Source organism: Callionymus lyra, chromosome 1 (assembly GCF_982586985.1).
Source record: "Callionymus lyra chromosome 1, fCalLyr1.hap1.1, whole genome shotgun sequence".
Taxonomy (NCBI): Eukaryota; Metazoa; Chordata; class Actinopteri; order Syngnathiformes; family Callionymidae; genus Callionymus; species Callionymus lyra.
This window is the reverse complement of record NC_141818.1, coordinates 7,928,444-7,952,671: the sequence shown is the minus strand read 5'-3', so window position 1 is coordinate 7,952,671 and position 24,228 is coordinate 7,928,444. Positions and strand designations below refer to the sequence as shown.

The 24,228-nt window shown below is 48.8% G+C and overlaps 3 protein-coding genes across 3 annotated transcripts; 2 read left to right on the top strand and 1 right to left on the bottom strand.

Moving 5' to 3' along the window:
• Positions 1-675: 675 nt before the first annotated feature.
• On the top strand, positions 676-6,463 carry snapc4 (small nuclear RNA activating complex, polypeptide 4). Its single transcript, XM_087791331.1, has 20 exons — positions 676-737; positions 1,004-1,108; positions 1,186-1,217; positions 1,311-1,407; positions 1,484-1,524; positions 1,621-1,737; positions 2,274-2,399; positions 2,463-2,547; positions 2,606-2,687; positions 2,754-2,855; positions 2,997-3,069; positions 3,130-3,294; positions 3,351-3,501; positions 3,566-3,672; positions 3,781-3,875; positions 3,937-4,031; positions 4,095-4,189; positions 4,256-5,335; positions 5,460-5,997; positions 6,070-6,463. Exons 2-20 carry the CDS (start codon positions 1,006-1,008, stop codon positions 6,327-6,329), a joined length of 3,444 nt encoding a protein of 1,147 aa, XP_087647457.1. The 5' UTR covers positions 676-737; positions 1,004-1,005; the 3' UTR covers positions 6,330-6,463.
• A 168-nt stretch (positions 6,464-6,631) lies between these two features.
• On the top strand, positions 6,632-24,227 carry ccdc180 (coiled-coil domain containing 180). Its single transcript, XM_087808318.1, has 34 exons — positions 6,632-6,646; positions 7,373-7,455; positions 12,518-12,570; positions 12,641-12,744; positions 12,818-12,937; positions 13,131-13,241; positions 13,302-13,397; positions 13,456-13,619; positions 13,688-13,807; positions 13,877-13,950; positions 14,010-14,098; positions 14,164-14,283; positions 14,345-14,518; positions 18,804-18,919; positions 18,976-19,102; positions 19,166-19,241; positions 19,311-19,384; positions 19,510-19,691; positions 19,759-19,928; positions 19,998-20,178; positions 20,568-20,714; positions 20,779-20,923; positions 20,979-21,095; positions 21,163-21,240; positions 21,299-21,382; positions 21,441-21,700; positions 21,794-21,868; positions 21,928-21,994; positions 23,039-23,174; positions 23,240-23,400; positions 23,461-23,586; positions 23,652-23,779; positions 23,867-23,954; positions 24,020-24,227. Exons 1-34 carry the CDS (start codon positions 6,632-6,634, stop codon positions 24,146-24,148), a joined length of 3,990 nt encoding a protein of 1,329 aa, XP_087664444.1. The 3' UTR covers positions 24,149-24,227.
• LOC148087807 (uncharacterized) lies at positions 7,171-12,173 on the bottom strand. The gene has a single exon (XM_087791221.1). The coding sequence runs from the start codon at positions 12,134-12,136 to the stop codon at positions 7,562-7,564; it is 4,575 nt and encodes a 1,524-aa protein (XP_087647347.1). The 5' UTR covers positions 12,137-12,173; the 3' UTR covers positions 7,171-7,561.
• Position 24,228: the final 1 nt, after the last annotated feature.

Sequence of the window (24,228 nt, the reverse complement as noted above, 5' to 3'; positions counted from 1 at the left end):
ATTGATTCACTTGACTGAGACAGCACACGGTTCAGGACCAGAGGAGAGAAATCCTTTCAGGCTTTTGCTCCTAAGCTTTGGAACGATCTTCCTCTCTCTTTGCGCTTGAAGGAGTCTACTGACTCCTTCAAGCGCAAAGGAGTCAAGTCAGTAGACTTGAAGGAGTCAGTAGACTCCTTCAAGAAACATTTTGGGACTTTCTTATTTGTTCAGGCTTTTCCTAGATTTTCTGGAACCCCTGTGTTGTTCTCAGTGTTATCTTGACCTTTTAATTATATACTTTATTGAATATTGTTTTGATTGTTTAAGCGCTGTGTGACCCTGGTCTGGAAAAGCGCTATATAAATACTAATTTCTTACTTACTTACACTCCATGATGGTCCAGAAGAGCAGAAACTTTTATCACTGATTAATTTGAAATGAATCTTTTTGAATTTTTCTAGTGCCTTACAACTTCGGTAACAGCGCTACTATCTCTTTGTCGAGGTTTGCCTACTTTTAAACGTGTTTGCATTATTTAATATTCAAAATTAGATAAATAAAAAGTAGATGGAGTGATCTATGGTTTTCGGCAGCAGTTCCTCGGTCGACCTATTCGCCATCGCGCCGCTGTACTCAATCGGCGCTAGAGTTCACTCAACGTTCCAAAACCACCAGAGACGAAGAGCAAAGCGGAAACCACGTGACTCGGAAGCGAAATGAAAACGAAAGAAGGACGGTGGCGGGAAACGAGACAAGTAATATTGAATATTAATACTCCGTAATATAGATAAATACTAGAACTACCATATGTATTATTACGACTGTTTCTAATGGTGCTTCTGTCTCTGTGTACTAGTACCACTGCATTCTCCTACTGCACTCACTGTACGAGTCTAGTAATACCTTCTCTGTGTAATACTAGCACTACTTGTATGTACTATTAATGCACTGTGTATTCAGGTACGTCTTTGACGTGCTGCAACTATAGTCTGTGTGTAAACACTGCGGTCTGTTTCCACAGTCATGAATGCGTCACTGTCGGAGGAGAGAGACAGACTGCAGAGACAAGTTGAACAAATAGAACAAAGTTTAGTTGCTGACATCAACCTGCTGAGCAGCGAGACAGGTGTGTATTATGTGTGTCTTTTGTTTGTCATCCTCTATTTCGGTTCTAATGTAACAAACCTTGTTCTGTTTTTTTAGATGAAGACTCAGATGATGATGAAGACGGCGAGGTGAGAAAACATTGAATGTCTTACGACAGTTAATAAAATATACTCTTTAATGTAACAACCGGTGATGATGGTGACAAGCGTGTGTCTGCACAGACGTCTCCTGGTCTCCTGGCTAAAAGAGAGAAGATTCAGAGTGAGATCCAGAACCTGGAGAATGTTCTTGGATCCTACAGCCCCGCCTCGCACTCGGGTATCTGGCGATCATTGTTTGGCGCTGTCATCACAGACATCAGTATATTAACATCTTCTCTTCTTTGTCGGCCCAGACGAAGATGAGGATGACGACGATGGAGACAGCAACAGCGGGGTAAATACAAACAGAAGAAAATTAACTTGATGAATACAAGAAAAATATATTTTGATTCTGTTTGAAAGTAAAGTAATGTCACTGTTTGTTTTTTAGCTTGGTTTGTCCCAATCCGTGGAATCATGCCTGGACATCAACCTGGTTTATCAACAAATTCTTCAAGAGACGTTAAACCAACTAGAGGAACTTCTCTGCCAGAACCAAAAACAACAGGTCAGAACCACAAACACGTTATCAAAAACTAAAAACACATTTATCATTAAGTATATCAGTTCCTTCAGAATATGAAATGGTTGAATTCAACATTTCAAATGTTGAAATGTTGATTTGTCTTTCTTTTTTCTTTTTTTTAATAAAATTTTGGGTTTTGTGTTGAAATGTTTATTTTATAATTAAATAAAAAACATTTTTATATTGTAAGGTTGTATTGGTTTTACTGGATAATTGAATTAAAACATTTTTAAATTAAAATGTTAACTCTGTTTCTAATAATTGAATTAAAAAATGAATATATATATATATATATATATATATATATATATATATATAAAAAATGTAAACTTAACAGAAAAATGTTATTGTAATTCCAATAATTAAAAAATCAATATTTTAATTGTTATTTGTTTTATTAATTTGTAGCCTTTTTCATCCATTCATTTCAAAAAATCTAATTGTAACTTTTGATATAGAAATGTCAGAGTTTCAACATTTACAATTTTTAATTCAACTGTTTAATACTCCAATGCCAGAGGGAAGTGGAGACGTTGTTGAGTGGACCCACCAAGGACCAGACCTCCTCTCCTCATCAACCCACCACAAAGTTGTACCTGGGTCACTTCATGAAGCCGTACTTTAAAGACAGAGTGACGTGTCTTGTGAGTATCTGTGAGGGTCTTTTACATTTACATCGGCCTCTTCCTAACATCCTCCACCCTCAGGGTCCTCCGGCGAACCCGGAGAGTCAGGAGAAAAGCCGACGGACGACAGGTTGTATGGACGAGCGACGACTGAAGGCTAAAAAATGTAAGCAGGAGGGATGGGGTCTCTGTTGGAATGGTCCTGGACTTCGCTCTTTGTGCAGGGGAGACTTGGCAGAAGACCCTGCTGATCCACGCAGTGAGCAGAGACCATCTCAGGCAACTGATTAAGCCCAAGCTGTCCAAGTAAGTCCACCTGGATGAGCCTTTCCCGTCGATCTGCTGCCCTCATGCTCCTCTCTCGCCCTTCAGGGCGGACTACCTGACCCAGAAGATGAACGCTGCTGTGGAGGCGGACCGTCCTCAGTTGAAACTACACATAGAAAGTCTGGAGAGAGAAGTGGAGCAGATCAGGTAGGCATAACTAGAACCATGACTTGAGTCGTGCCAGGATCAGAACTGTGAAACATGGCTCCAGAATTCCAGGCCAGGACCACAACTGAGGGAGTTTGGGGGTCAGTGGGCAGGTCTTGACCCAAATGTCTTACCTGGCAGGCAGCAGAACCAGGATGAGCTGATCGGAGATCGATATTGTGATCATGACTGGCAGAGGATCTCCAACATCGACGTGAGATCTCCTCCCCCTCTATACTCCTCACCCCTCTCTGATCACACCTTTGCTCCTCAGTTCGAAGGCACCCGACAGCCGGAGGACCTGCGTCTGTTCTGGCAGAACTTCCTTCATCCCTCCATCAACAAGAGCAGCTGGAGTCGGGAAGAGTTGCATCAGCTGCGGGAACTCGGTGGGAATTACGAAGAAAGACATTGGGACCAGATCAGCCGGGAACTGGGGGTGAGTCCCTTTGTTGACGTCGAGTGTTCAGCCCTGTCTCACACATCCCTCCACAGAACGGGAGGACGGCCTTCATGTGTCTCCAGACGTTCCAGCGCTTTGTGTCGAACTCACTGAGGAGAGGCGCCTGGACCAAAGAGGAGGACGCCCAACTCGTGGAGCTGGTGGACAAGATGAGGATCGGGAACTTTGTCCCCTACACTCAGAGTAAGAGTCGAGACAGGAAGCTGGTCCCGGTCCATCCGAGCCTCAATGCTCTTCTGTCTCCTAGTCAGCTACTTCATGGTGGGAAGAGACGTCAGCCAGCTGGTCTACAGATGGAACCATGTCCTGGACTCCAACATCAAGAAAGGACCGTGGAGCAAGCATGAGGACCAGGTGAGGCTTTAGTCTGAGGAAGTTTCTTTCCATGGTTCTGGTGGATGCCAACTGTGTGTGTGTGTGGATGCAAAACCACTTTAGTGTTTGTGGTTCTTTGATTGACAGCTGCTGCTCAGTGCCGTGGCGCGTTATGGAGAAAGGAATTGGTGGAAGATCCGGTTTGAAGTTCCTGGACGCACTGACGGGTCTTGCAGGGACAGGTGTGGTTCGGTGAGGCTGTGATGTGGTTCAGGTCTAACTCGTGAAACCAATGTCCGGCAGGTACTATGACACCCTGAAGGAAGGAACCAAGAAAGGGCCGTTTGACCAGAAGGAAAGGGCACTGCTGAGAAAACTCGTAGAGAAACACGGTGTGGGTGAGTGACCTTTGACCCGGTCTGGTTGCTGAGGATCTGGTTGACGAGGGTTCATGTCTGCAGGGCGGTGGGCCAAGATCTCTTTAGAAATCCCCAACAGAAACGATGGTCAGTGTCTGAAAGCCTGGAAGACCATAAACGGAATTCACCCTATTAAGGTATGTCAGTCCCTGACCCATGACTGTCTTGACCCGTCTGACCTTGTCTAACTCGGTCTTCAACAGATCCACAAGGGAGGGAAAACAACTGGGGCAAATATGAAGTCAGGTCGGAAAAAGAGAGGGCTGAAGAGGAGCTTGGAAGAAGAGGAGGAGGAGGAGGAAGAGGTGGTGGAGGAAGTAGAGGAGGATGAGGACGAGGATGAAGATGAAGAGGTACCGTACATGGACAGTGACGATGAGATGAAGAGCAGGAGGGGCCGTAAAAAGAAGGCGGTTGTCAAGGAAGTTCCAGAGGTTCACGATGATCAGGAGATTCAGAAAGAGCCGGACCAGGGTTCCCGTCTCGTGGAGTGGATTCCTCGTGACCCTCCCAAACATCTCTTCCAGCAGGTGGCGATGTCCTCCTCCGGCCCTAGGCGCGTCAGAGGCACACTGGCTGAAAAGTGTGGCCGCTCGGTCCACGTTGGGCCGTGCCCGCAGGAGACAAAGTGGCCCGGGTCCGACTCCACACTGCTGATGATGCTGGCCACTCAGAAACTGCAGGGTCAGCTCTGCTACAGATCCACCCGAGCAGGATCTGGTCAGTACGGCAGACAACAGCGGTTGAAACTGTCCATGCTCATTGGTGTCCTGCCGTGGGTGGGGAACGTGATGTTCCCCCTGAAGACCCGGCTAACCGCTGCAGACCTCCTGAGGGAGGAGATGGGTCCGAACCTTCCCCCCGTCTCCTCCTTCTTCCGGCTCCTCCTGCATGTGATGAGCGTGGACACAATAGGTTGCAAGGAGGTGATCAAACAGAGGACCTCGAACACTGTGCCCCCCATACCACACACACCACCCACCAAGGTGGCCAATCCCAAAACCGTCAGGGGGATGTTGCAGACGAAGAGGTGTCAGGAGGAGGATCAGAGGCAGAAGTTGCCGAATAAATCTCCGGTTTTTGTAAACTTCCCTTCATCTTCTCTTAAGACCTGGATTCTGACTCCTTCAACCGCCCTCCTGCCAGGTCCTCCATCCTCCTCTTTGCCAGTCGTTCAGGGAGCTGCTCTTGTAACATCTTCACTTCCAGCTCCTGCAAAAGCTTCTCCTTCAGGAGAAGGAAAACGCCTCAGAAAAAAGACTCAAAAAGCTTTGGAGTCGCAGGTGAGAAGATCTCTTTACCTCTTGGACTTCCTGGCCTCAGAGTCTGCAGGTGCATTGAGACATGTTGCCAAGGCAGGAAGTCCTCCTCTGATCTTGGGCATGTCTGGGTCTCTTTCCTCTGTAGGTTCTACCCCAGAAGAAAGCATTGAGTCCAAAATGCTCTCCAGGTCCAGCTGTTGGCATCAGAGTCCAGAACCAGCCTGGAAAGGTTCAGAAGATCCTGTCTCGTCCAAACCCAAGCACAATGTTTCAACTTTCTAAAAGTCCAACCGGGCTGGTGACCATGGTTCCCAGCAGTCCAGTCCTGGTCCTGCAGTCTTCGTCCTTGGCTCCCAGACCACACCAGCCTGCTGTCCAGCCTGCTTGTCCACTGAGGGATGGTTTCCAACTTGATCACTCTCTGATGTTCAGCGAGTCCAGAGAGGAGGTGAATGACTGGCTTAGAGGTCAGGAAGGCGTCGTCGTACCTGGACTGGATCGAAGACTCCCCTACATGCCCCCTTGTGTCGGCAGTCTGAACATGCTCAGTGAACTCCTGCGGGCCAGGAAGTCCTTCATCAAATCGTCAACGCAGCTGCTGAGTCACGACACTGGACCGGAGACCACTGGACCGGAGACCACCGGACAGGAGTCGGCACCTGCAACATCAGCTGAAGACCCAGGTACTGAGAACATCTTCTTCATCTTTATTATCGTCATCATCATCATACGGTCTCTACCTGGTGTTTCTCTAGGTGTCCAACGAAATGAGCAGGAGGAGCAGAAGCAGGAGGAAGAGGTTCAGGAGGAAGAGGAGGATCAGGAGGAGTTGGTGCAAGAGATCCGTAGTCTGGTGAAGAAGCGATACGCTGGAAACGCAGCGTACGAGACGTTGAAGGCTCGTGTGTTCTCCTTCCTCACTGTTCCCAGCTTGCTTGCGACGGTGCAGCCCTGCCCAGAGAAGACACTGACGGAGGACGAGCAAGAGGATGAAGAGGTTGGGGAGGGGAGATGAGAACTCACTAGGGCTGCCCAGAAAAATTTTAATTTAATTTTTAAGTATGAAAGTGTTAATTAAAGATTGCACCTGTTGACATTTTCATTGTTCATTGTTGTTTCACAATTTTTTTTTGTCTTTAAAACCAGAATAAATTTGTTCTATGTTTTGAAGACGCCAACATCACAGCTGCTGATATGTGTTGATGTTCATATGCATTCACACATATATTGTCAATATACACACACACAAACACACACACACACATACACATATACAGTTAAGAATGCTATATTTATTAGGGGTTTGTATTTTCAAGAATGCTGATACGATACGTATTCTTGACAATACAACACATTGAGATACTGTAGTATCAAGGCTTTATTTGTAGTATTATTGATTTCTTGACTCTGGTGTTGCAGAATTTACACAACACATGACTCTTGATGAAGTGGAAACTGCTTTAATTTTGTTTGTAACCAAAATGAGTCCAAATCTAAACTGTAAAAGCTGCCGGAGTTTACTGTATCCTCTTGTTCTGTCATTGCCAGGTTCTTGTGGAATTTCATCGTTCTTATGTTTTGCATTGGACATCGGATTAATAACTGCTGTAATCTAGGACCGCAAGGAACATGCAATGTTACATTTGAAATGTAGAAGTCGATCATTTTATTTGGATTTTATATATACTTTATTGAAATATAAACCATAAAATAACTGTGATAAACAGTTATTTAATAGGAACTTAGCAAACCTATAAACTGTTCTGTTTTTATATACAGTGTATATATATATATATATATATATATATATATATATACCTTAAGATGTGAAGTGCAGTAAAAATACAACATTTAAGTCTAATTTAAGCAAGTCTTTTTAATATTCACCAACAAACATAGTCTCACTCGGTCACGTGTCACGTTGTGTTGAAGTAAGAACGCAAACATTAAGCACGTACGTGACCTGGGGTTGGCTTCGGTAAGCGAAGTGGTCAAGCGCTAGTGATGACGTAACTATGACACACGTCAACGAAGAATTCCGTTGGTCCCTGAACCCAGCGGCGCCGTTGTCATGGTGACCGGAAAACACGGACCAACTTCTCACAGCGGCCCCAGCTCTTGTCTGGTCTTCACGAGTTCCGGTGAGTTCTGGTTCCGTATCATGGACGTCCTGTTTCGTTATGTAGGAAATGTGTCGAGTTTATGGTCAAGGTGAGGGAAGAACTCGCAGGTGAAGGGGACGTGACGTCACTGAGGGACGCGCATGACGCAGGCATACACTAAACATGCAAGACACATGCAGAGCATCAGGGACATGTGGCCCATGTTGCTCTTGTCTTTATTCTTACGCAGATGAACTGTCATGTCTTCCTGCATGTCTTCGTCCTCTTGTTTGGATGTGTCGCTGAACGGAGTCCAACGTTGGTCCTGACTCTGATAGTCCAGACGTGGACCAGACAGCTGGTTCTCTGGCTCCAGGTCAAATGACTCCCTCTCTTGAAAACGATGGTCGTCGCTCTCTGATGTACAGCAGTCTCGTTGAAAAGACTCTACAACAACAACGTTGATGCTCTGTGTATCCCGGTTCTGTTGGTCATCAGTTTTCTGGACGGAGTGTTGATCCTCTAGTTGTTGCTCAATGGACTTTTGCTCAACCAACTGTTGTTTATTCGACGATTGCTCCTCCTGTTGCTGCTGAACCGGCGGTTGCTCCAGCCACAGTTGCTCCTCCCGTTGTTGCTTCAGTTGTGAAATTGACATCGGCTTCTCAGATTGTGGCTCGACTGACTGTTGTTCAACCGACTGTTGCTCTTCCAGTTGTTTCTCAACTGTCTGTTGCTCCTCCAGTAGTTGTTCAACCGACTGTTGCTCTTCCAGTTGTTTCTCAACTGTCTGTTGCTCCTCCAGTAGTTGTTCAACTGGCTGTTGCTCCTCCAGTTGTTTCTCAACAGTCTGTTGCTCCTCCAGTTGTTTCTCAAAAGTCTGTTGCTCCTCCAGTTGTTTCTCAACAGTCTGTTGCTCCTCCAATAGTTGTTCAACCGGCGGTTGCTCTTCCAGTAGTTGTTCAACTGGCTGTTGCTCCTCCAGTTGTTGCTCAACAGTCTGTTGCTCCTCCAGTAGTTGTTCAACTGGCTGTTGCTCCTCCAGTTGTTGCTCAACAGTCTGTTGCTCCTCCAGTTGTTGCTCAACAGTCTGTTGCTCCTCCAGTTGTTTCTCAAAAGTCTGTTGCTCCTCCAGTTGTTTCTCAACAGTCTGTTGCTCCTCCAGTAGTTGTTCAACCGGCGGTTGCTCTTCCAGTAGTTGTTCAACTGGCTGTTGCTCCTCCAGTTGTTGCTCAACAGTCTGTTGCTCCTCCAGTAGTTGTTCAACTGGCTGTTGCTCCTCCAGTTGTTGCTCAACAGTCTGTTGCTCCTCCAGTAGTTGTTCAACCGGCGGTTGCTCCTCCAGTAGTTGTTCAACTGGCTGTTGCTCCTCCAGTTGTTGCTCAACAGTCTGTTGCTCCTCCAGTTGTTGCTCAACAGTCTGTTGCTCCTCCAGTAGTTGTTCAACTGGCTGTTGCTCCTCCAGTTGTTTCTCAAAAGTCTGTTGCTCCTCCAGTTGTTTCTCAAGCGACTGAAAGAGCAGTTGTTTTTCAACTGACTGTTGCTCAGTTGAATGATGCTCCTCAATTTCTTGCTCAATTAAATTGTACAGCGGTTGTTGTTGTTCGACCAATTGTTGCTTTTCTAGTTTTTGCCCAACTGTCTGTTGCTTCTGTAATTGTTGCTCAATCGACTGCAGTTTTTGTTCAACTGGTTGTTCCCTCTCAAATTGTTGCTCAACTGAATTTTGCTCATCCAACTGTTGCTCAACTGAATGTTGCTCATCCAACTGTTGCTGTGTCTGTTGCTTCTGCACTTGTTGCTCAATGGAATGAAGAACCTGTTCTTGTTCAATCGACAGTAGATCTTTCAATTCTTGCTCCTCTGAATGTTGGTCCTCCAGGTGTTGCTCAACTGCATGTTGCTCCTGTAGTTGTAGCTCAATTGAATGTAAGAGAAGTTTTTCAACCGATTGTTGCTTTTCCAATTGTTGCTCAACAAAACGTTGTTCCTCTAGTTGCTCAACTGACCTTTGATCATCTAATTGTTGTTGAACCAAATGTTTCTCCTCAAATTGCTCTTGCTCCTCTTCAAATTTCCATTGCTCCTCTCGATCTTGGTCAAGTGATCGTTGCTCAGTCAATTCTTTCTCTACGGGCTTTTGCTGGTCAAATTGTTGCTCAATTGACTCCCGCTCCTCAATCTGTTGTTGAAACGTATGTTGCTCCTCCTGTTGTTGTTCAAGTGACTGTTGTCCAACCCACTGATGCACCGCTAGCTGTTGATCAAATGGCTGTTGCTCCTTCTGTAGATTGTCAAGTGTCTTTTGCTCCTTCATTTGTTGCTTCAATGACTGTGCCTCTAATTGTTGGTCAAATGACGGATGCTCCTCAAACTGTTCCTCAAAGAACTGATGCTCCTCAAACTGTCCCTCAAAGGACTGATGCTTTTCCAACTGTTCCTCAAAATACTGATGCTCCTCCAGTTGTTGCTCAACTGACTGATGCTCTTCCAGTTGTTGCTCAACTGATTGATGCTCCTCCAGTTGTTGCTCAATTGATTGATGCTCCTCCAGTTGTTGCTCAACTGATTGATGCTCCTCCAGTTGTTGCTCAACTGACTGATGCTCCTCCAGTTGTTGCTCAACTGACTGATGCTTCTCCCACTGTTCCTCAAATATCTGATGCTCCTCCAGTTGTTGCTCAACTGACTCATGCTCCTCCAGTTGTTGCTCAACTGACTCATGCCTCTCCCACTGTTCCTCAAATATCTGATGCTTCTCCAACTGTTCCTTGAAATACTGATGATCCTCCAGTTGTTCCTCAACTGACTGATGCTCCTTCAGTTGTTGCTCAACTGACCGATGCTCCTCCAGTTGTTGCTCAACTGACTGATGCTCCTCCAGTTGTTGCTCAACTGATTGATGCTCCTCCAGTTGTTGCTCAACTGACTGATGCTCCTCCAGTTTTTGCTCAACTGCCTGATGCTTCTCCCACTGTTCCTCAAATATCTGATGCTCCTCCAGTTGTTGCTCAACTGACTGATACTCCTCCAGTTGTTGCTCAACTGACTGATGCTCCTCCAGTTGTTGCTCAACTGACTGATGCTCCTCCAGTTGTTGCTCAACTGACTGATGCTCCTCCAGTTGTTGCTCAACTGATTGATGCTCCTCCAGTTGTTGCTCAACTGACTGATGCTCCTCCAGTTTTTGCTCAACTGCCTGATGCTTCTCCCACTGTTCCTCAAATATCTGATGCTCCTCCAGTTGTTGCTCAACTGACTGATACTCCTCCAGTTGTTGCTCAACTGACTGATGCTCCTCCAGTTGTTGCTCAACTGACTGATGCTTCTCCCACTGTTCCTCAAATATCGGATGCTTCTCCAACTGTTCCTCAAAATACTGATGCTCCTCCAGTTGTTGCTCAACTGATTGATGCTCCTCCAGTTGTTGCTCAACTGACTGATGCTTCTCCCACTGTTCCTCAAATATCTGATGCTTCTCCAACTGTTCCTCAAAATACTGATGCTCCTCCAGTTGTTGCTCAACTGACTGATGCTTCTCCCACTGTTCCTCAAATATCTGATGCTTCTCAAACTGTTCCTCAAAATACTGATGCTCCTCCAGTTGTTGCTCAACAGACTGATGTTCCTCCAGTTGTTGCTCAACAGACTGATGTTCCTCAAGTTGTTGCTCAACTGACTGATGCTCCTCCAGTTGTTGCTCTGCCTGCTGCTTTTTTGCATGTTGCATGTTCTCTGATAGTTGTTCAACGGTAAGTTGCTGATTGTCTTGTTGGTAACCCATGTGTCCGTTGCCTTTTTGATGATCATGTGACTGGAGTTCACCCGTCTCACTTTTGTACCGCTTAAGGTTCAGTTTCAGTTCTCTTAAACTTCTTCTCTCAAGACCCTTCTTTCTGATGGAGGCCATGACACCAAGACTTTCGCGGAGCTTCTTGTGTTCACGAGCGACCCAGTGCTTGTGTTCCCGTCGCTCTTCTTCCAGGCCACCCAGTGCCCAGGCCTCAGCGCAGGCTCTCTCTCTCTGAAAGATAGGATGTTCGTCCAGGAAGATCAGATGCTTGAGGTGCATGATTATGGTTTTCCTGTAGTTGGGAATTTTCATTGCCACAGGGTTACCAGTCAGGTACAGGACCTGCAGGTTGGGCATGGACTCCAGCACAGAGAGGGTCTGGTAGTCATCCAGCAGGTTGTGAGACAGATCCAGTACATTGATGGACTGACAGTCCTTCAGGTGTCGCACGTCGTCTACTGTCCGCAGCTTGTTGTGGGCCAGGTTGAGTGTCTTGAGCTCTTGGAGGCCGGAGAGACCTTCCACGGTGCTGATGTTGTTGTTGGCCACGTTCAACGTGCTCAGCTGAAGCAGGTGCTCCAGGTTCTCCAGCTTGCTGATGCGGTTCTCCTGCAGGAACAGACAACGCAACTGTGTCTGCGCGCCCAGGTTCTGGATCCGCAGCAGTCGGTTCCTGTGCAGCCACAGACACTTGAGTCCAGTGAACTCCTCCAGGTTCTCGATGGCCGAGAAGCCTTTGAAGTTCAGATACAAGTTGTCGTTGTGTTGAGGCGTAGAGCAGAGCTTGAACCTGGCACAGTGCTCCTTCAGGAAGCTCTTGGTCAGCTGACGATCAGGAACCTGCGAGCCTCGCGTGTGCTCGCCATCCCCGGCCTCCTTACGAGGTTCCAGGTACGTCTGTGTTTCCGCTCGCGTCTCTGACTCCATCCTGCCTGTCGGCCCGTCTTGTGACACACCAGCACAAAGCTTGACTACGCTTGGCTGTTCATCGGTAAAATGTTCTGCCTCGTCTGCCTTTTCTCAATTTATAGTTTCGCGTTTGTGATGTCTTTGATGTCCTTTTTGTCTTTGAGCAGTAATGTCAGCTGAAGGACTTCAAAGTTATTTTCCTCTAGTTTGTGTCATCGGTGACGTCTGAATAAATGTGGTTCACTGCAGCGACGAGGGTCAGTCAAGAGCTTGTCGGTGTCGCTGCAGTGAGAGAAGGTCTGGACAATAGTTTGTGTGTAGAAAGACACACAGACACACACTGGGTGTGTTGATCAACAATTGTTCGTTACAGGAAATGAGAAAGTGTTTGTCCACCAGGAGACAGGTGAAGCAAGACAACGATGATGTCACCAAACTTCCCGACGCACCAGGTCAGTGTAACTGACAGTAGCTCCTGTCAATCACCGCCTTGCTGATGTGTGCGTCTGTGTGTGTCAGCAGCAGTGGATAGTTCATACATCATTGACCACATTTCCGAGAAAAACAAGAAGAAACATGACGATGCCATCCAGAAACTTGACAAAGAATTGGCAGCTGTCAATCAGGTGAATTGACATTCATGTGACGATGTACAGTAAATATATTAAATGCTGTGTTGTCATGTGTGTGTGTCGGCAGGATCACATGACCCAAGCGGCCTCTGTCAGTCATAAGCTGGTTATGTCTCTGAGAGACGTGGACGACAACTTGAAGTATTTGAGGGACAAACTGGACAAACTTGAAGATGCCAGCCTGGAGGTGTGCCTCTCACTCTCGGGCGTGTGTTCTGTGGACAGGGCGTGTGTGAGACATATGTTCTGTGGACAGAATGTAAACAGGGTGTGTGTTCTGTGGACAGAATGTAAACAGGGAGTGTGTTCTGTGGACAGGGTGTGTGTGAGACATATGTTCCGTGGACAGAATGTAAACGGGGTGTGTGTTCTGTTTCCAGGGTGTGAACGAGGTGTGGGAGCAGCTGTTGAAGGAGTTGACGGTGAAGAAGACGAACATATGTGAATTCCGTCAACATCTTCTGGACAGAGAACGTGTCCATGGTGGACAGGTGAGACGTGTCCAGTCCAAGTCATGTGACGGAGTCAACATCTTCTGTCTGTCTGTAAAGATGAGAGACGTCCTGGCATCGTCCTGCCACCTGCTGGAGAACCTGAGCTTCCTCCCGCCGCTCATCATCCGTAGACTGATCCTGGACAAAGCCATGGTAGACAGACTTCTCACCTATGACCTCTGACCTCTACTGACCGACGTCCCCCCCGCAGGGTGTGAACGCATCCCTGCTGAGGGAACGCAGGTCCTGTGCTCAGCTGGTCCTCCTGCTGCAGGAGGACGTGCTGCAGCAGGAGTCGCAGCTCCGTCTTCAGTGGGAGGACACGCTGAACAGATGGAAGAGCAGACGAGTTCAGCAGGTGATCGACCGGTTCAGGTGAGTCATGGTGGTCGCTCAGGTCTTCCCAGTGATCCATAAAAACCTCTGAGGGGTCCTCCTTGCAGAACATGTTGCCGTGGCGATGACGACGAGATTTTGTCGGCGGAGCAACGGGTGTTCGAGACGATGAGACAGCGCCTGAGTCACCTGACGGAGCGACGCTGCGGCATCATCAACGACATCAGGTCGGTTTTCCTTCGTTTCCTGACCCGCGAACCTCGGACCTCGAACCTCGAACCTCCTCTTCCCTCCAGGTCTCTGGTCCCGCCCTCCTCGGACCTCGTCTCCGATTGGCTGAACAAGATGACGGCCGTCAATCAACAAATTGGTATTGATTGTCTTCATGGTTTACATCTGAAGCACCAGTGTGATAATGAATGTGTTCAGACAGGTTTCACGCTCTCCTCCTGGAGCAGATCCGTGACTGTACTGAGCGCGTGCAGGAGCATCGTCTGGCGAACATCGTTCGTTGCGAGGTAAATAAAACATTGTACACAACAACAAAGTGTATTCATGGCATCATGTATGGACAACTGCACAGGAGGCCCTCTCAGCACTGCAGCTCTCTGCTGAGCAAGTGTCAGAGGTCGTGAACTCGGAGCTCCTCCCTCTGATCGTTCAGAGCCACAAACACGATGAAGAGCGACAGGCGGCGACAGAGGTGAGTAAGACAGTCTCGTCCTCTGAAGCATCTCCTTTAACCTCTGTCACTCGCCCCCTAGGTGTGGCTCAACTGCGTCTCTCGCTCGTCCTTCCGTCTCAGCAACTGTGTGTTCGTGGTGATGCGAGCGGTGGCGTTGCTATGGGAGACGCACAGCGGCAACGTCCAGAGACGAGAGCAGGAGCTTCACCGTCACCTGGACTCTCTCACACACTCGCAGAAACCTGAGATCAAGGTGACTCACCCCTCTGATGACCCGCCTGTCAAATGTCTCACTCCCGCCCCTAATGACTGGAGTCTCACCCCTCTGATGAGTTCTCTATCTAAGAGGCTACCCTTTGATGACTTACACTGATGTCTCACCCCTAAGATGCCTTGCTGATCTAATGTCTCACCCCTCAATTAACTTGCACTGATGTCTCACCCCTAAGATGCCTCGCTGATCTAATGTCTCACCCCTCAAATGACTTGCACTGATGTCTCACCCCTAAGATGCCTCGCTGATCTAATGTCCCACCTCTGAAGTGAATTACCCTGATGTCTCACCCCTCTGATAATTCATGTCTCACCCTTCAAGTGACTTGCATATCTAACATCTCACCCCTCAAATGACTTACCCTGAAAGTCTCTCCCCTCCGAAGACTTGCATATCTAATGTCTCACCCCTCAAATGACTTACCCTGATTGTCTCACCCCTCCGATGACTTGCATATCTAATGTCTCACCCCTCAAATGACTTTCCCCGATTGTCTCACCCCTCTGATGACTTGCACATCTAATGTCTCACCCCTAAAATGACTTACCCCGATTGTCTCTCCCCTCTGAAGACTTGCACATCTACTGTCTCACCCCTCTGATGACTTACTCCGATTGTCTCTTCCCTCTGAAGACTTGCACATCTAATGTCTCACCCCTCAAATGACTTACTCCGATTGTCTCTCCCCTCTGAAGACTTGCACATCTAATGTCTCACCCCTCAAATGACTTACCCCGATTGTCTCTCCCCTCTGAAGAATTGCACATCTAATGTCTCACCCCTCAAATGACTTACCCCGATTGTCTCTCCCCTCTGAAGAATTGCACATCTAATGTCTCACCCCTCAAATGACTTACCCCGATTGTCTCTCCCCTCTGAAGACTTGCACATCTAATGTCTCACCCCTCAAATGACTTACCCCAGTTGTCTCACCCCTCAAATGACTTACCCCGATTGTCTCACCCCTCTGATGACTTGCACATCTAATGTCTCACCCCTCAAATGACTTACTCCAATGTCTCCCCCTTCTGATGACTTGCATATCTAATGTCTCACCCCTCAAATGACTTACCCTGATTGTCTCACCCCTCTGATGACTTGCACATCTAATGTCTCACCCCTAAAATGACTTACCCCGATTGTCTCTCCCCTCTGAAGACTTGCACATCTAATGTCTCACCCCTCTGATGACTTACTCCGATTGTCTCTCCCCTCTGAAGACTTGCACATCTAATGTCTCACCCCTCAAATTACTTACTCCGATTGTCTCTCCCCTCTGAAGACTTGCACATCTAATGTCTCACCCCTCAAATGACTTACCCCGATTGTCTCTCCCCTCTGAAGACTTGCACATCTAATGTCTCACCCCTCAAATGACCTACCCCAGTTGTCTCACCCCTCAAATGACTTACCCCGATTGTCTCACCCCTCTGATGACTTGCACATCTAATGTCTCACCCCTCAAATGACTTACTCCAATGTCTCCCCCTTCTGATGACTTGCATATCTAACATCTCACCCCTCAAATGACTTACCCCGATTGTCTCACCCCTCTGATGACTTGAATATCTAATGTCTCACCCCTCAAATGACTTACCCCGATTGTCTCTCCCCTCTGAAGAATTGCACATCTAATGTCTCACCCCTCAAATGACTTACCCCGATTGTCTCTCCCCTCTGAAGACTTGCACATCTAATGTCTCACCCCTCAAATGACTTACCCCAGTTGTCTCACCCCTCAAATGACTTACCCCGATTGTCTCACCCCTCTGATGGCTTGCACATCTAATGTCTCACCCCTCAAATGACTTACTCCAATGTCTCCCCCTTCTGATGACTTGCATATCTAATGTCTCACCCCTCAAATGACTTACCCTGATTGTCTCACCCCTCTGATGACTTGGACATCTAATGTCTCACCCCTAAAATGACTTACCCTGATTGTCTCTCCCCTCTGAAGACTTGCACATCTAATGTCTCACCCCTCTGATGACTTACTCCGATTGTCTCTCCCCTCTGAAGACTTGCACATCTAATGTCTCACCCCTCAAATTACTTACTCCGATTGTCTCTCCCCTCTGAAGACTTGCACATCTAATGTCTCACCCCTCAAATGACCCTATTGTCTCTCCCCTCTGAAGAATTGCACATCTAATGTCTCACCCCTCAAATGACTTACCCCGATTGTCTCTCCCCTCTGAAGACTTGCACATCTAATGTCTCACCCCTCAAATGACCTACCCCAGTTGTCTCACCCCTCAAATGACTTACCCCGATTGTCTCACCCCTCTGATGACTTGCACATCTAATGTCTCACCCCTCAAATGACTTACTCCAATGTCTCCCCCTTCTGATGACTTGCATATCTAACATCTCACCCCTCAAATGACTTACCCCGATTGTCTCACCCCTCTGATGACTTGAATATCTAATGTCTCACCCCTCAAATGACTTACCCCGATTGTCTCACCCCTCAAATGAATTACTCTGATGGCTCACCCCTCAAATGACTTACTCCGATTGTCTCTCCCCTCTGAAGACTTGCACATCTAATGTCTCACCCCTAAAATGACTTACCCCGATTGTCTCACCCCTCTGATTACTTGAATATCTAATGTCTCACCCCTCAAATGACTTACCCCGATTGGCTCACCCCTCTGATGACTTGAATATCTAATGTCTCACCCCTCAAATGACTTACCCCGATTGTCTCACCCCTCTGATGACTTGAATATCTAATGTCTCACACCTCAAATGACTTACCCCGATTGTCTCACCCCTCTGATGACTTGAATATCTAATGTCTCACCCCTCAAATGACTTACCCATAGTCTCACCCCTTTGATGACTTGCATATCTAATGTCTCACCCCTCAAATGACTTACCCCAATTGTCTCACCCCTCAAACGATTACTCTGATGTCTCACCCCTCAAATGACTTACTCGAATGTCCCCCCCTTCTGATGACTTGCATATCTAACATCTCACCCCTCAAATGACTTACCCCAGTTGTCTCACCCCTCTGAAGACTTGCATATCTAATGTATCACCCCTCAAATGACTTACCCCGATTGTCTCCCTCCTCTGATGACTTGCATTTCTAACATCTCACCCCTCAAATGACTTACCCTGATTGTCTCACCCCTCTGAAGACTTGCATATCTAATGTCTCACCCCTCAAATGACATACCCCGACTGTCTCACCCCTCAAATGAATTACTCTAATGTCTCACCCCTCAAATGACTTACTCCAATGTCTCCCCCTTCTGATGACTTGCTGGTCTAACATCTCACCCCTCAAATGACTTACCCCGATTGTCTCACCCCTCTGATGACTTGAATATCTAATGTCTCACCCCTCACATGACTTACCCCGATTGTCTCACCCCTCAAATGAATTACTCTGATGGCTCACCCCTCAAATGACTTACTCCGATTGTCTCTCCCCTCTGAAGACTTGCACATCTAATGTCTCACCCCTAAAATGACTTACCCCGATTGTCTCACCCCTCTGATTACTTGAATATCTAATGTCTCACCCCTCAAATGACTTACCCCGATTGGCTCACCCCTCTGATGACTTGAATATCTAATGTCTCACCCCTCAAATGACTTACCCCGATTGTCTCACCCCTCTGATGACTTGAATATCTAATGTCTCACACCTCAAATGACTTACCCCGATTGTCTCACCCCTCTGATGACTTGAATATCTAATGTCTCACCCCTCAAATGACTTACCCATAGTCTCACCCCTTTGATGACTTGCATATCTAATGTCTCACCCCTCAAATGACTTACCCCAATTGTCTCACCCCTCAAACGATTACTCTGATGTCTCACCCCTCAAATGACTTACCCCGATTGTCTCCCTCCTCTGATGACTTGCATATCTAACATCTCACCCCTCAAATGACTTACCCTGATTGTCTCACCCCTCTGAAGACTTGCATATCTAATGTCTCACCCCTCAAATGACATACCCCGACTGTCTCACCCCTCAAATGAATGACTCTGATGTCTCACCCCTCAAATGACTTACTCTAATGTCTCCCCCCCTGATGACATGCATATCTAACATCTCACCCCTCAAATGACTTACCCCGATTGTCTCACCCCTCTGATGACTTGCATATCTATTGTCTCTCCCCACTAATGAATCACCATCCTGTGTGCGTGTCTGTCTCTGTGTGTGTGTGTGTGTGTGTGTTTGTGTGTGTGTGTGTGTTTGTGTTTCTGTATTTGTGTGTGTGTGTGTCCTCAGAGGAGATCAACGTACCTGAACACGTTGCTGACAGGACTGCGTCAGGAGAGCAGTGAGGACGTTCTCAGGACGTCTGTGGATCAGATTCTCTACCAGCTGCAGGACGTTCAGCAGAGGTGATCACTGAACTACACACTGCAAACGTGTGCGTCTGACTCCGTGTGCGTCTCAGGGTCTTACAGTGTGTGACGGAGCAGTGCACGGTTCTGGACCGGCTCCCCTGGATCTTCGTGGACGAGCTCTCCACCTACAGTCGCCATCTGGCCACTTTCTTCCGTCTCAGCGACGCCTTCTCACCGGTGAGACTTTACGCTCGCTTAACGCGGGTCACCTGGTTCTGACCCCGACCGTCTTCCGTCCAGAGTCCAGAGGAGCTTCAGAAACTCCGACCGCGGTCCATCGCCAACATCAGCAAGAAGGCGAACAACAAGAACACCCGTACGTACGACCCTAACGATGACCCCCCAGATCATTGATGGTCGTGTTGAAAGTGTCTTCGCTCTTCAGAGGAGGCGACGGACGAGCGCACCCCACGCCGCCAGGAAGAAGATGACCCCTTGACCCACGACTGGCTGATCGAGGTGACCGAACTCTGTGTTCATGTTGGAACAGAACCACCCAGAGACCCACAAACGTCTCGGATCTTTACAGACCTGTTGACCTGTGTGTGTTTGTGTGTGTGTGTGTTTGTGTGTGTGTGTGTCAGGCGGAGTCAAGTCTGCGAGAGATCAGTGACTTCAGTGCGTGGGACACGTTCACTTCGTCGAGGGACGTGGTCTACTCCGGTCCCACCTTCAGGTGTTCTGCCCCGGACATGCCGGACACGGTTCCCCGGGAGACGGACCTGACCGTGTTCGATGTGAACTTACTCACGCAAACACTGAACTGGTGCGTACACAAACACACACACACACAATAAACACACATGCACAGACGTGGTTGTTTGTGTGTGTAGGACTCGCACGTCGTTGTTGGAACACCTGGAAGAGCGCTTCCACGTGGTTCTGAGCTCCGTCGGGTCCATGGTGAAGGAGCGGAAGGAGGCGGTGCGTTTAGACCAGAACCTGCTGATCAAGGAGCTCAAACCGGAACACATCCAGACCCACATTTACGAGCGCCGACTCGGTAACGCACAACTCAAGGCAGAATACACAACAGATGCAAAGCAAACATTGAGTGTGTGTGTGTGTGTAGCGGAGCTGCAGCTGCACCAGCAGTTGTGGGACACGCACAGCCACCAGGTGGCAGAAGAGTTGAATTCGTGCAGCCTGGACCTTCAGAAGCTTCAGCTGTCAATCACCTCCAAGAACGAACTCATCAGTGACACGTTGTCCACTGTGGAGAATGACGTGCTGACAGCCAGGACCAGCCGACGGTCTGTCCGTCCATTTGTCTGTCTGTCCGTGTGTCTTTCTGTCTATTTGCCTTTCTGTCTGTCCGTCTGTCCATTTTTCTTAATGTCCGTCTGTCTGTCCATTTGTCTTTCAGTCTGTCTATTTTTCTTTCTATCCATTTGCCTTTCTGTCTTTCTGTCCGTCCATTTTACTTTATGTCCGTCTGTCCTTCCATTTGTATTTCAGTCTGTTTGCTTTTCTGTCTGTCTGTCCATCGGTCTTTATGCCCGTTTATCTTTCTGTCCATTTTTCTTTCTGTCTTTTTGTCTTTCCGTCCATTTGCCTCTCTGTTCGTCTTTTTGTCCATCTGTTTTTCTGTCTGTCCTGCAGTCTTATCGGTCTGTCTGATTGACTGTCTGTCTGTCGGCAGGTTGTCGGAGCTGAGCTCAGGTCTTCAGGACTCTCTGGACTCTCACATCAGGGACATGCAGAACCACCAGTCCTGCTACAGCGAGTCGGTTCAGGATCGAGTTCGGCACCTGCGAGAGTCGTCCAGCTGCCTGCTGGACTCCTTCAGGTGGAAATACTGTCTCACCTCCTGCCAGCAGCGTCTCAACCGCGTCTCACCCGTGTGTCCGCAGGGTCTTCAAGGAGGGAGGTCACTTCGGTCCGCAGGAGCTGAAGCTCTTCCAGAAGCGCCTGAAGGAGGAGAACCGGAAGATCAAGGAGACGGAGGAGGCGGTCCACGCCCGGCTGGAGGACTTCAGTCGCACCAGCCAGCTGAAGGTGACGACCAGACCCTCGGGTCACCTGCATTTGTGACTTGGGACTCCCCCTGCAGGTTAAAGTGACCTCTGCACGCCTGGAGGAGAAGCTGTCCATCATGCTGTCTGAGGCAGAGTTTCAGGAGAAGGTCCAGGACATCATCACCCGGAGTAGACTTCAGATGAAGGCTGAGGTGTGTGTGTGTGTGAGAGACGTTGTACTTGTGTGCGTGCTGCTAACTCTGGTCGTCATGGTAACAGGAGGCCAGGAGCGTGCAGCAGCAGCTAAGGGTCAGGGGTCGACTGGAGCAGCTGAGGAGCATGAAGGACAACCCGCAGGTGAGCAGCACTGACGTCCGCCTGCAGGGGGCAGCACCAACTCCCTCCGTGTGTTCAGGAGTCCACCGACCAGGTGTGTTCCTTCCTGTCATCCATCATCGACGACTTGAAGTGCCGCCGCGACTACCTGGACCACCCGCTGGTACGTTACGCAGCTCGCGACGCCATCGACGTCCACTCACCGCCGTCTGTCCGTCCAGGACCCGTCCGAAGGCCCCGTGCCCGAGCAGGAGGTCTACATGCCGTTAGCCCCTCCTTCCTGCAAGAAACAGGTGCAGGCAGCGCCCCCCACTGGCTTCCTGCAGCCGTGCAGGTCAGGAGTGACGATGCTGGACGACCCGGTGCTGAGCGTGGTCAAGTCACTCAGCAAAGTTCAGGGTGACAAACTCTCAGCTACAGACCCTGCTATGAGGTCCGAGAACAAGATAGAGACCAGAAGTTCTGAGTCCAGCAAACACAGGTACCGCCGCGCACACACAATCACACACAGAAATACAGACAGACACACACTAAAGAGACACACACACACTGACCACACTTGTGACGTGTGTAGGAGTCACAGGTCCGTAGGTGCTGATAAGAGACTCCAGGTGTTTGGAACCAGACCTGCCCAGGACCTGAACTCAGAGTGAGTAGACGACCCATGTGACCACTGTCTGCTGTGACATCACCACGTGTGTGTTTCAGTTCTTTTGATGCCATCGTGACCTCACTGCTGTGGAGAGCCAATGATGTGTTGATGCAGAAGGCAGAGGTACACACATCTTTCACACAGACTAACACCCTGAAACAGAACCACACTCTCACATCCTCAAACCCTCACACGGACTCACACCCTAACACAGACTCACACCCTCACACAGACTCACACCCTCACACAGACTCACACTCTTACACAGACTCACACAGACTCACACCCTACCACAGACTCACACTCTTACACAGACTCACACTATTACACAGACTCACACCCTGAAAAAGGCTCACACTCTTACACCCTAACACAGACCCCACACCCTGACACAGACTCACACCCTCACACAGACTCACACCATAACACACCCTCACACAGACTCACACAGAATCACACCCTAACACAGACCCACACTCTTACACAGACTCACACCATAACACACCCTCACACCATAACACACCCTCATACAGACTCACACCCTCAAACAGAATCACACCCTAACACAGACCCACACCCTGACACAGACTCACACCCTCACACAGACTCACACCATAACACACCCTCATACAGACTCACACCCTCACACAGACCCACACTCTTACACAGACTCACACCATAACACACCCTCATACAGACTCACACCCTCACACAAACTCACTCCCTCACACAGACTCACACCATAACACACCCTCATACAGACTCACACCCTCACACAAACTCACTCCCTCACACAGACTCACACCATAACACACCCTCATACAGACTCACACCCTCACACAGAAGCACACCCTAACACAGACCCACACTCTTACACAGACTCACACCATAACACACCCTAACACAGAGTCACACCCTCACACAGACTAACACCCTAACACGCCCCCACACAGACTCACAAGCAAGCAGAGGATCACACCCTCACACAAACTCACTCCCTCACACAGACTCACACCATAACACACCCTAACACAGACTCACACCCTAACACAGACTCACACCCTCACACAGACTCACTCCCTCACACACACTCAAACAGACCCTACCCTAACATACAGAGACATGGTAAGACACAACACAGAAACACTGCTGTTCTCGTGTCATCAGGACTTCTATCAGACTGAACGTCGGGGCGAGCTGCGTCTGCTGCCGAACCGTCAGGACCACTGGGCTGAGAACATGCAGCAGAGGCTGCTGGGATACCTGAGTGACGCCAGGACACAACTCAGCACGTGCAGAGAAGGTCTCACTCTTGCTCTTCTTTCCTTGCGTTGTTCTCAGCTTTCTGACCTTTCACCCCCTTCTCAGAGTACGTGCTGCAGGAGTGCGTCCTGGGCGAGATCATGTGTTCACTTCCCGCCATCTTGATCCAGAACCACAAGCGCCAGCGAGGAGAGCTGCTGAGACAGGAAGTGAGTAACGCCAGGCGGGAAGCGGAGTCGTTGGTGAGCGCCAGCGAGAGGATCAAGGTAAGAGTCGCATGACCTCTTCCCGCGTCATCGGACCCAGACCCACTCACCTGGTCGCAGATGTCAAAGGTCAAGCAGTTACGGGCGTGGCTCCGGGGCGACGAGCTGCAGCAACTCATCCAGGCCGAGGACAAGAGGCAGACAGAGCTGCAGAGCGCCATCTGCTGCTCGCACCAGAAGCTGCAGGTGAGCTTCCCTGTGCCCCCTCGGTCACACTTTGACCTCTGCTTGACCTTGTGCTGACCCTACAGGAGAGCGTGACGGTCAGGAGGAAGCAGTTTGTGTCGTCACTGACGGTGCTGACGGAGCAGCTGCTGCGCCACATGGACCAGCTGCTGACGTCGGACGGAACTCCACAGAGCAACGGCGCCACCGTCAGGTTGTAGTGACTCGTGTTTCTCTTGTGTGTGCATATGTGTTTGTGTTCCTCTGTGTGACAATGTGTGTGTGTGTGTGTGTGTGTCAGGGCCTGGTCAACGGTCCCCGTGGGCGTCTCCACCTCAATCACCATGACCAAGTTTGCCATGACGGATTCGAGAGACGCCGCCGTGAAGGTAACACGCTCGCACACGTGGTCCGTACGGTCGCACTAACTTGTGTGCGTTTGTGTGTCTGTCAGGGCTTCGAAGAGTTGTGCAGGTCACTCTTGTCTGACTCGGACTCGGACAAACGAAGACGACTGAACGAACTGGAGAGCTGGAGAAAACACTGGAGACACCAGATACACACTCACACACAGACTTACTGACACACACACACACACACACACTGAGGCTCACTCTTTCACACACACACACAAATTTCCCCAAAACTTAATTTCTGTAATTA

Coding starts and splice junctions, on each gene's coding strand:
- ccdc180 (XM_087808318.1), top strand. Junction 14,099..14,163: donor CGAACATCGTTCGTTGCGAG/GTAAATAAAACA, acceptor ACAACTGCACAG/GAGGCCCTCTCAGCACTGCA. Junction 19,242..19,310: donor GGCGAACAACAAGAACACCC/GTACGTACGACC, acceptor TTCGCTCTTCAG/AGGAGGCGACGGACGAGCGC.
- LOC148087807 (XM_087791221.1), bottom strand. CDS start 12,136: ATGGAGTCAGAGACGCGAGCGGAAACACAGACGTACCTGGAACCTCGT.
- snapc4 (XM_087791331.1), top strand. CDS start 1,006: ATGAATGCGTCACTGTCGGAGGAGAGAGACAGACTGCAGAGACAAGTT. Junction 1,408..1,483: donor CAGCCCCGCCTCGCACTCGG/GTATCTGGCGAT, acceptor TTGTCGGCCCAG/ACGAAGATGAGGATGACGAC. Junction 4,190..4,255: donor ACGGAATTCACCCTATTAAG/GTATGTCAGTCC, acceptor GGTCTTCAACAG/ATCCACAAGGGAGGGAAAAC.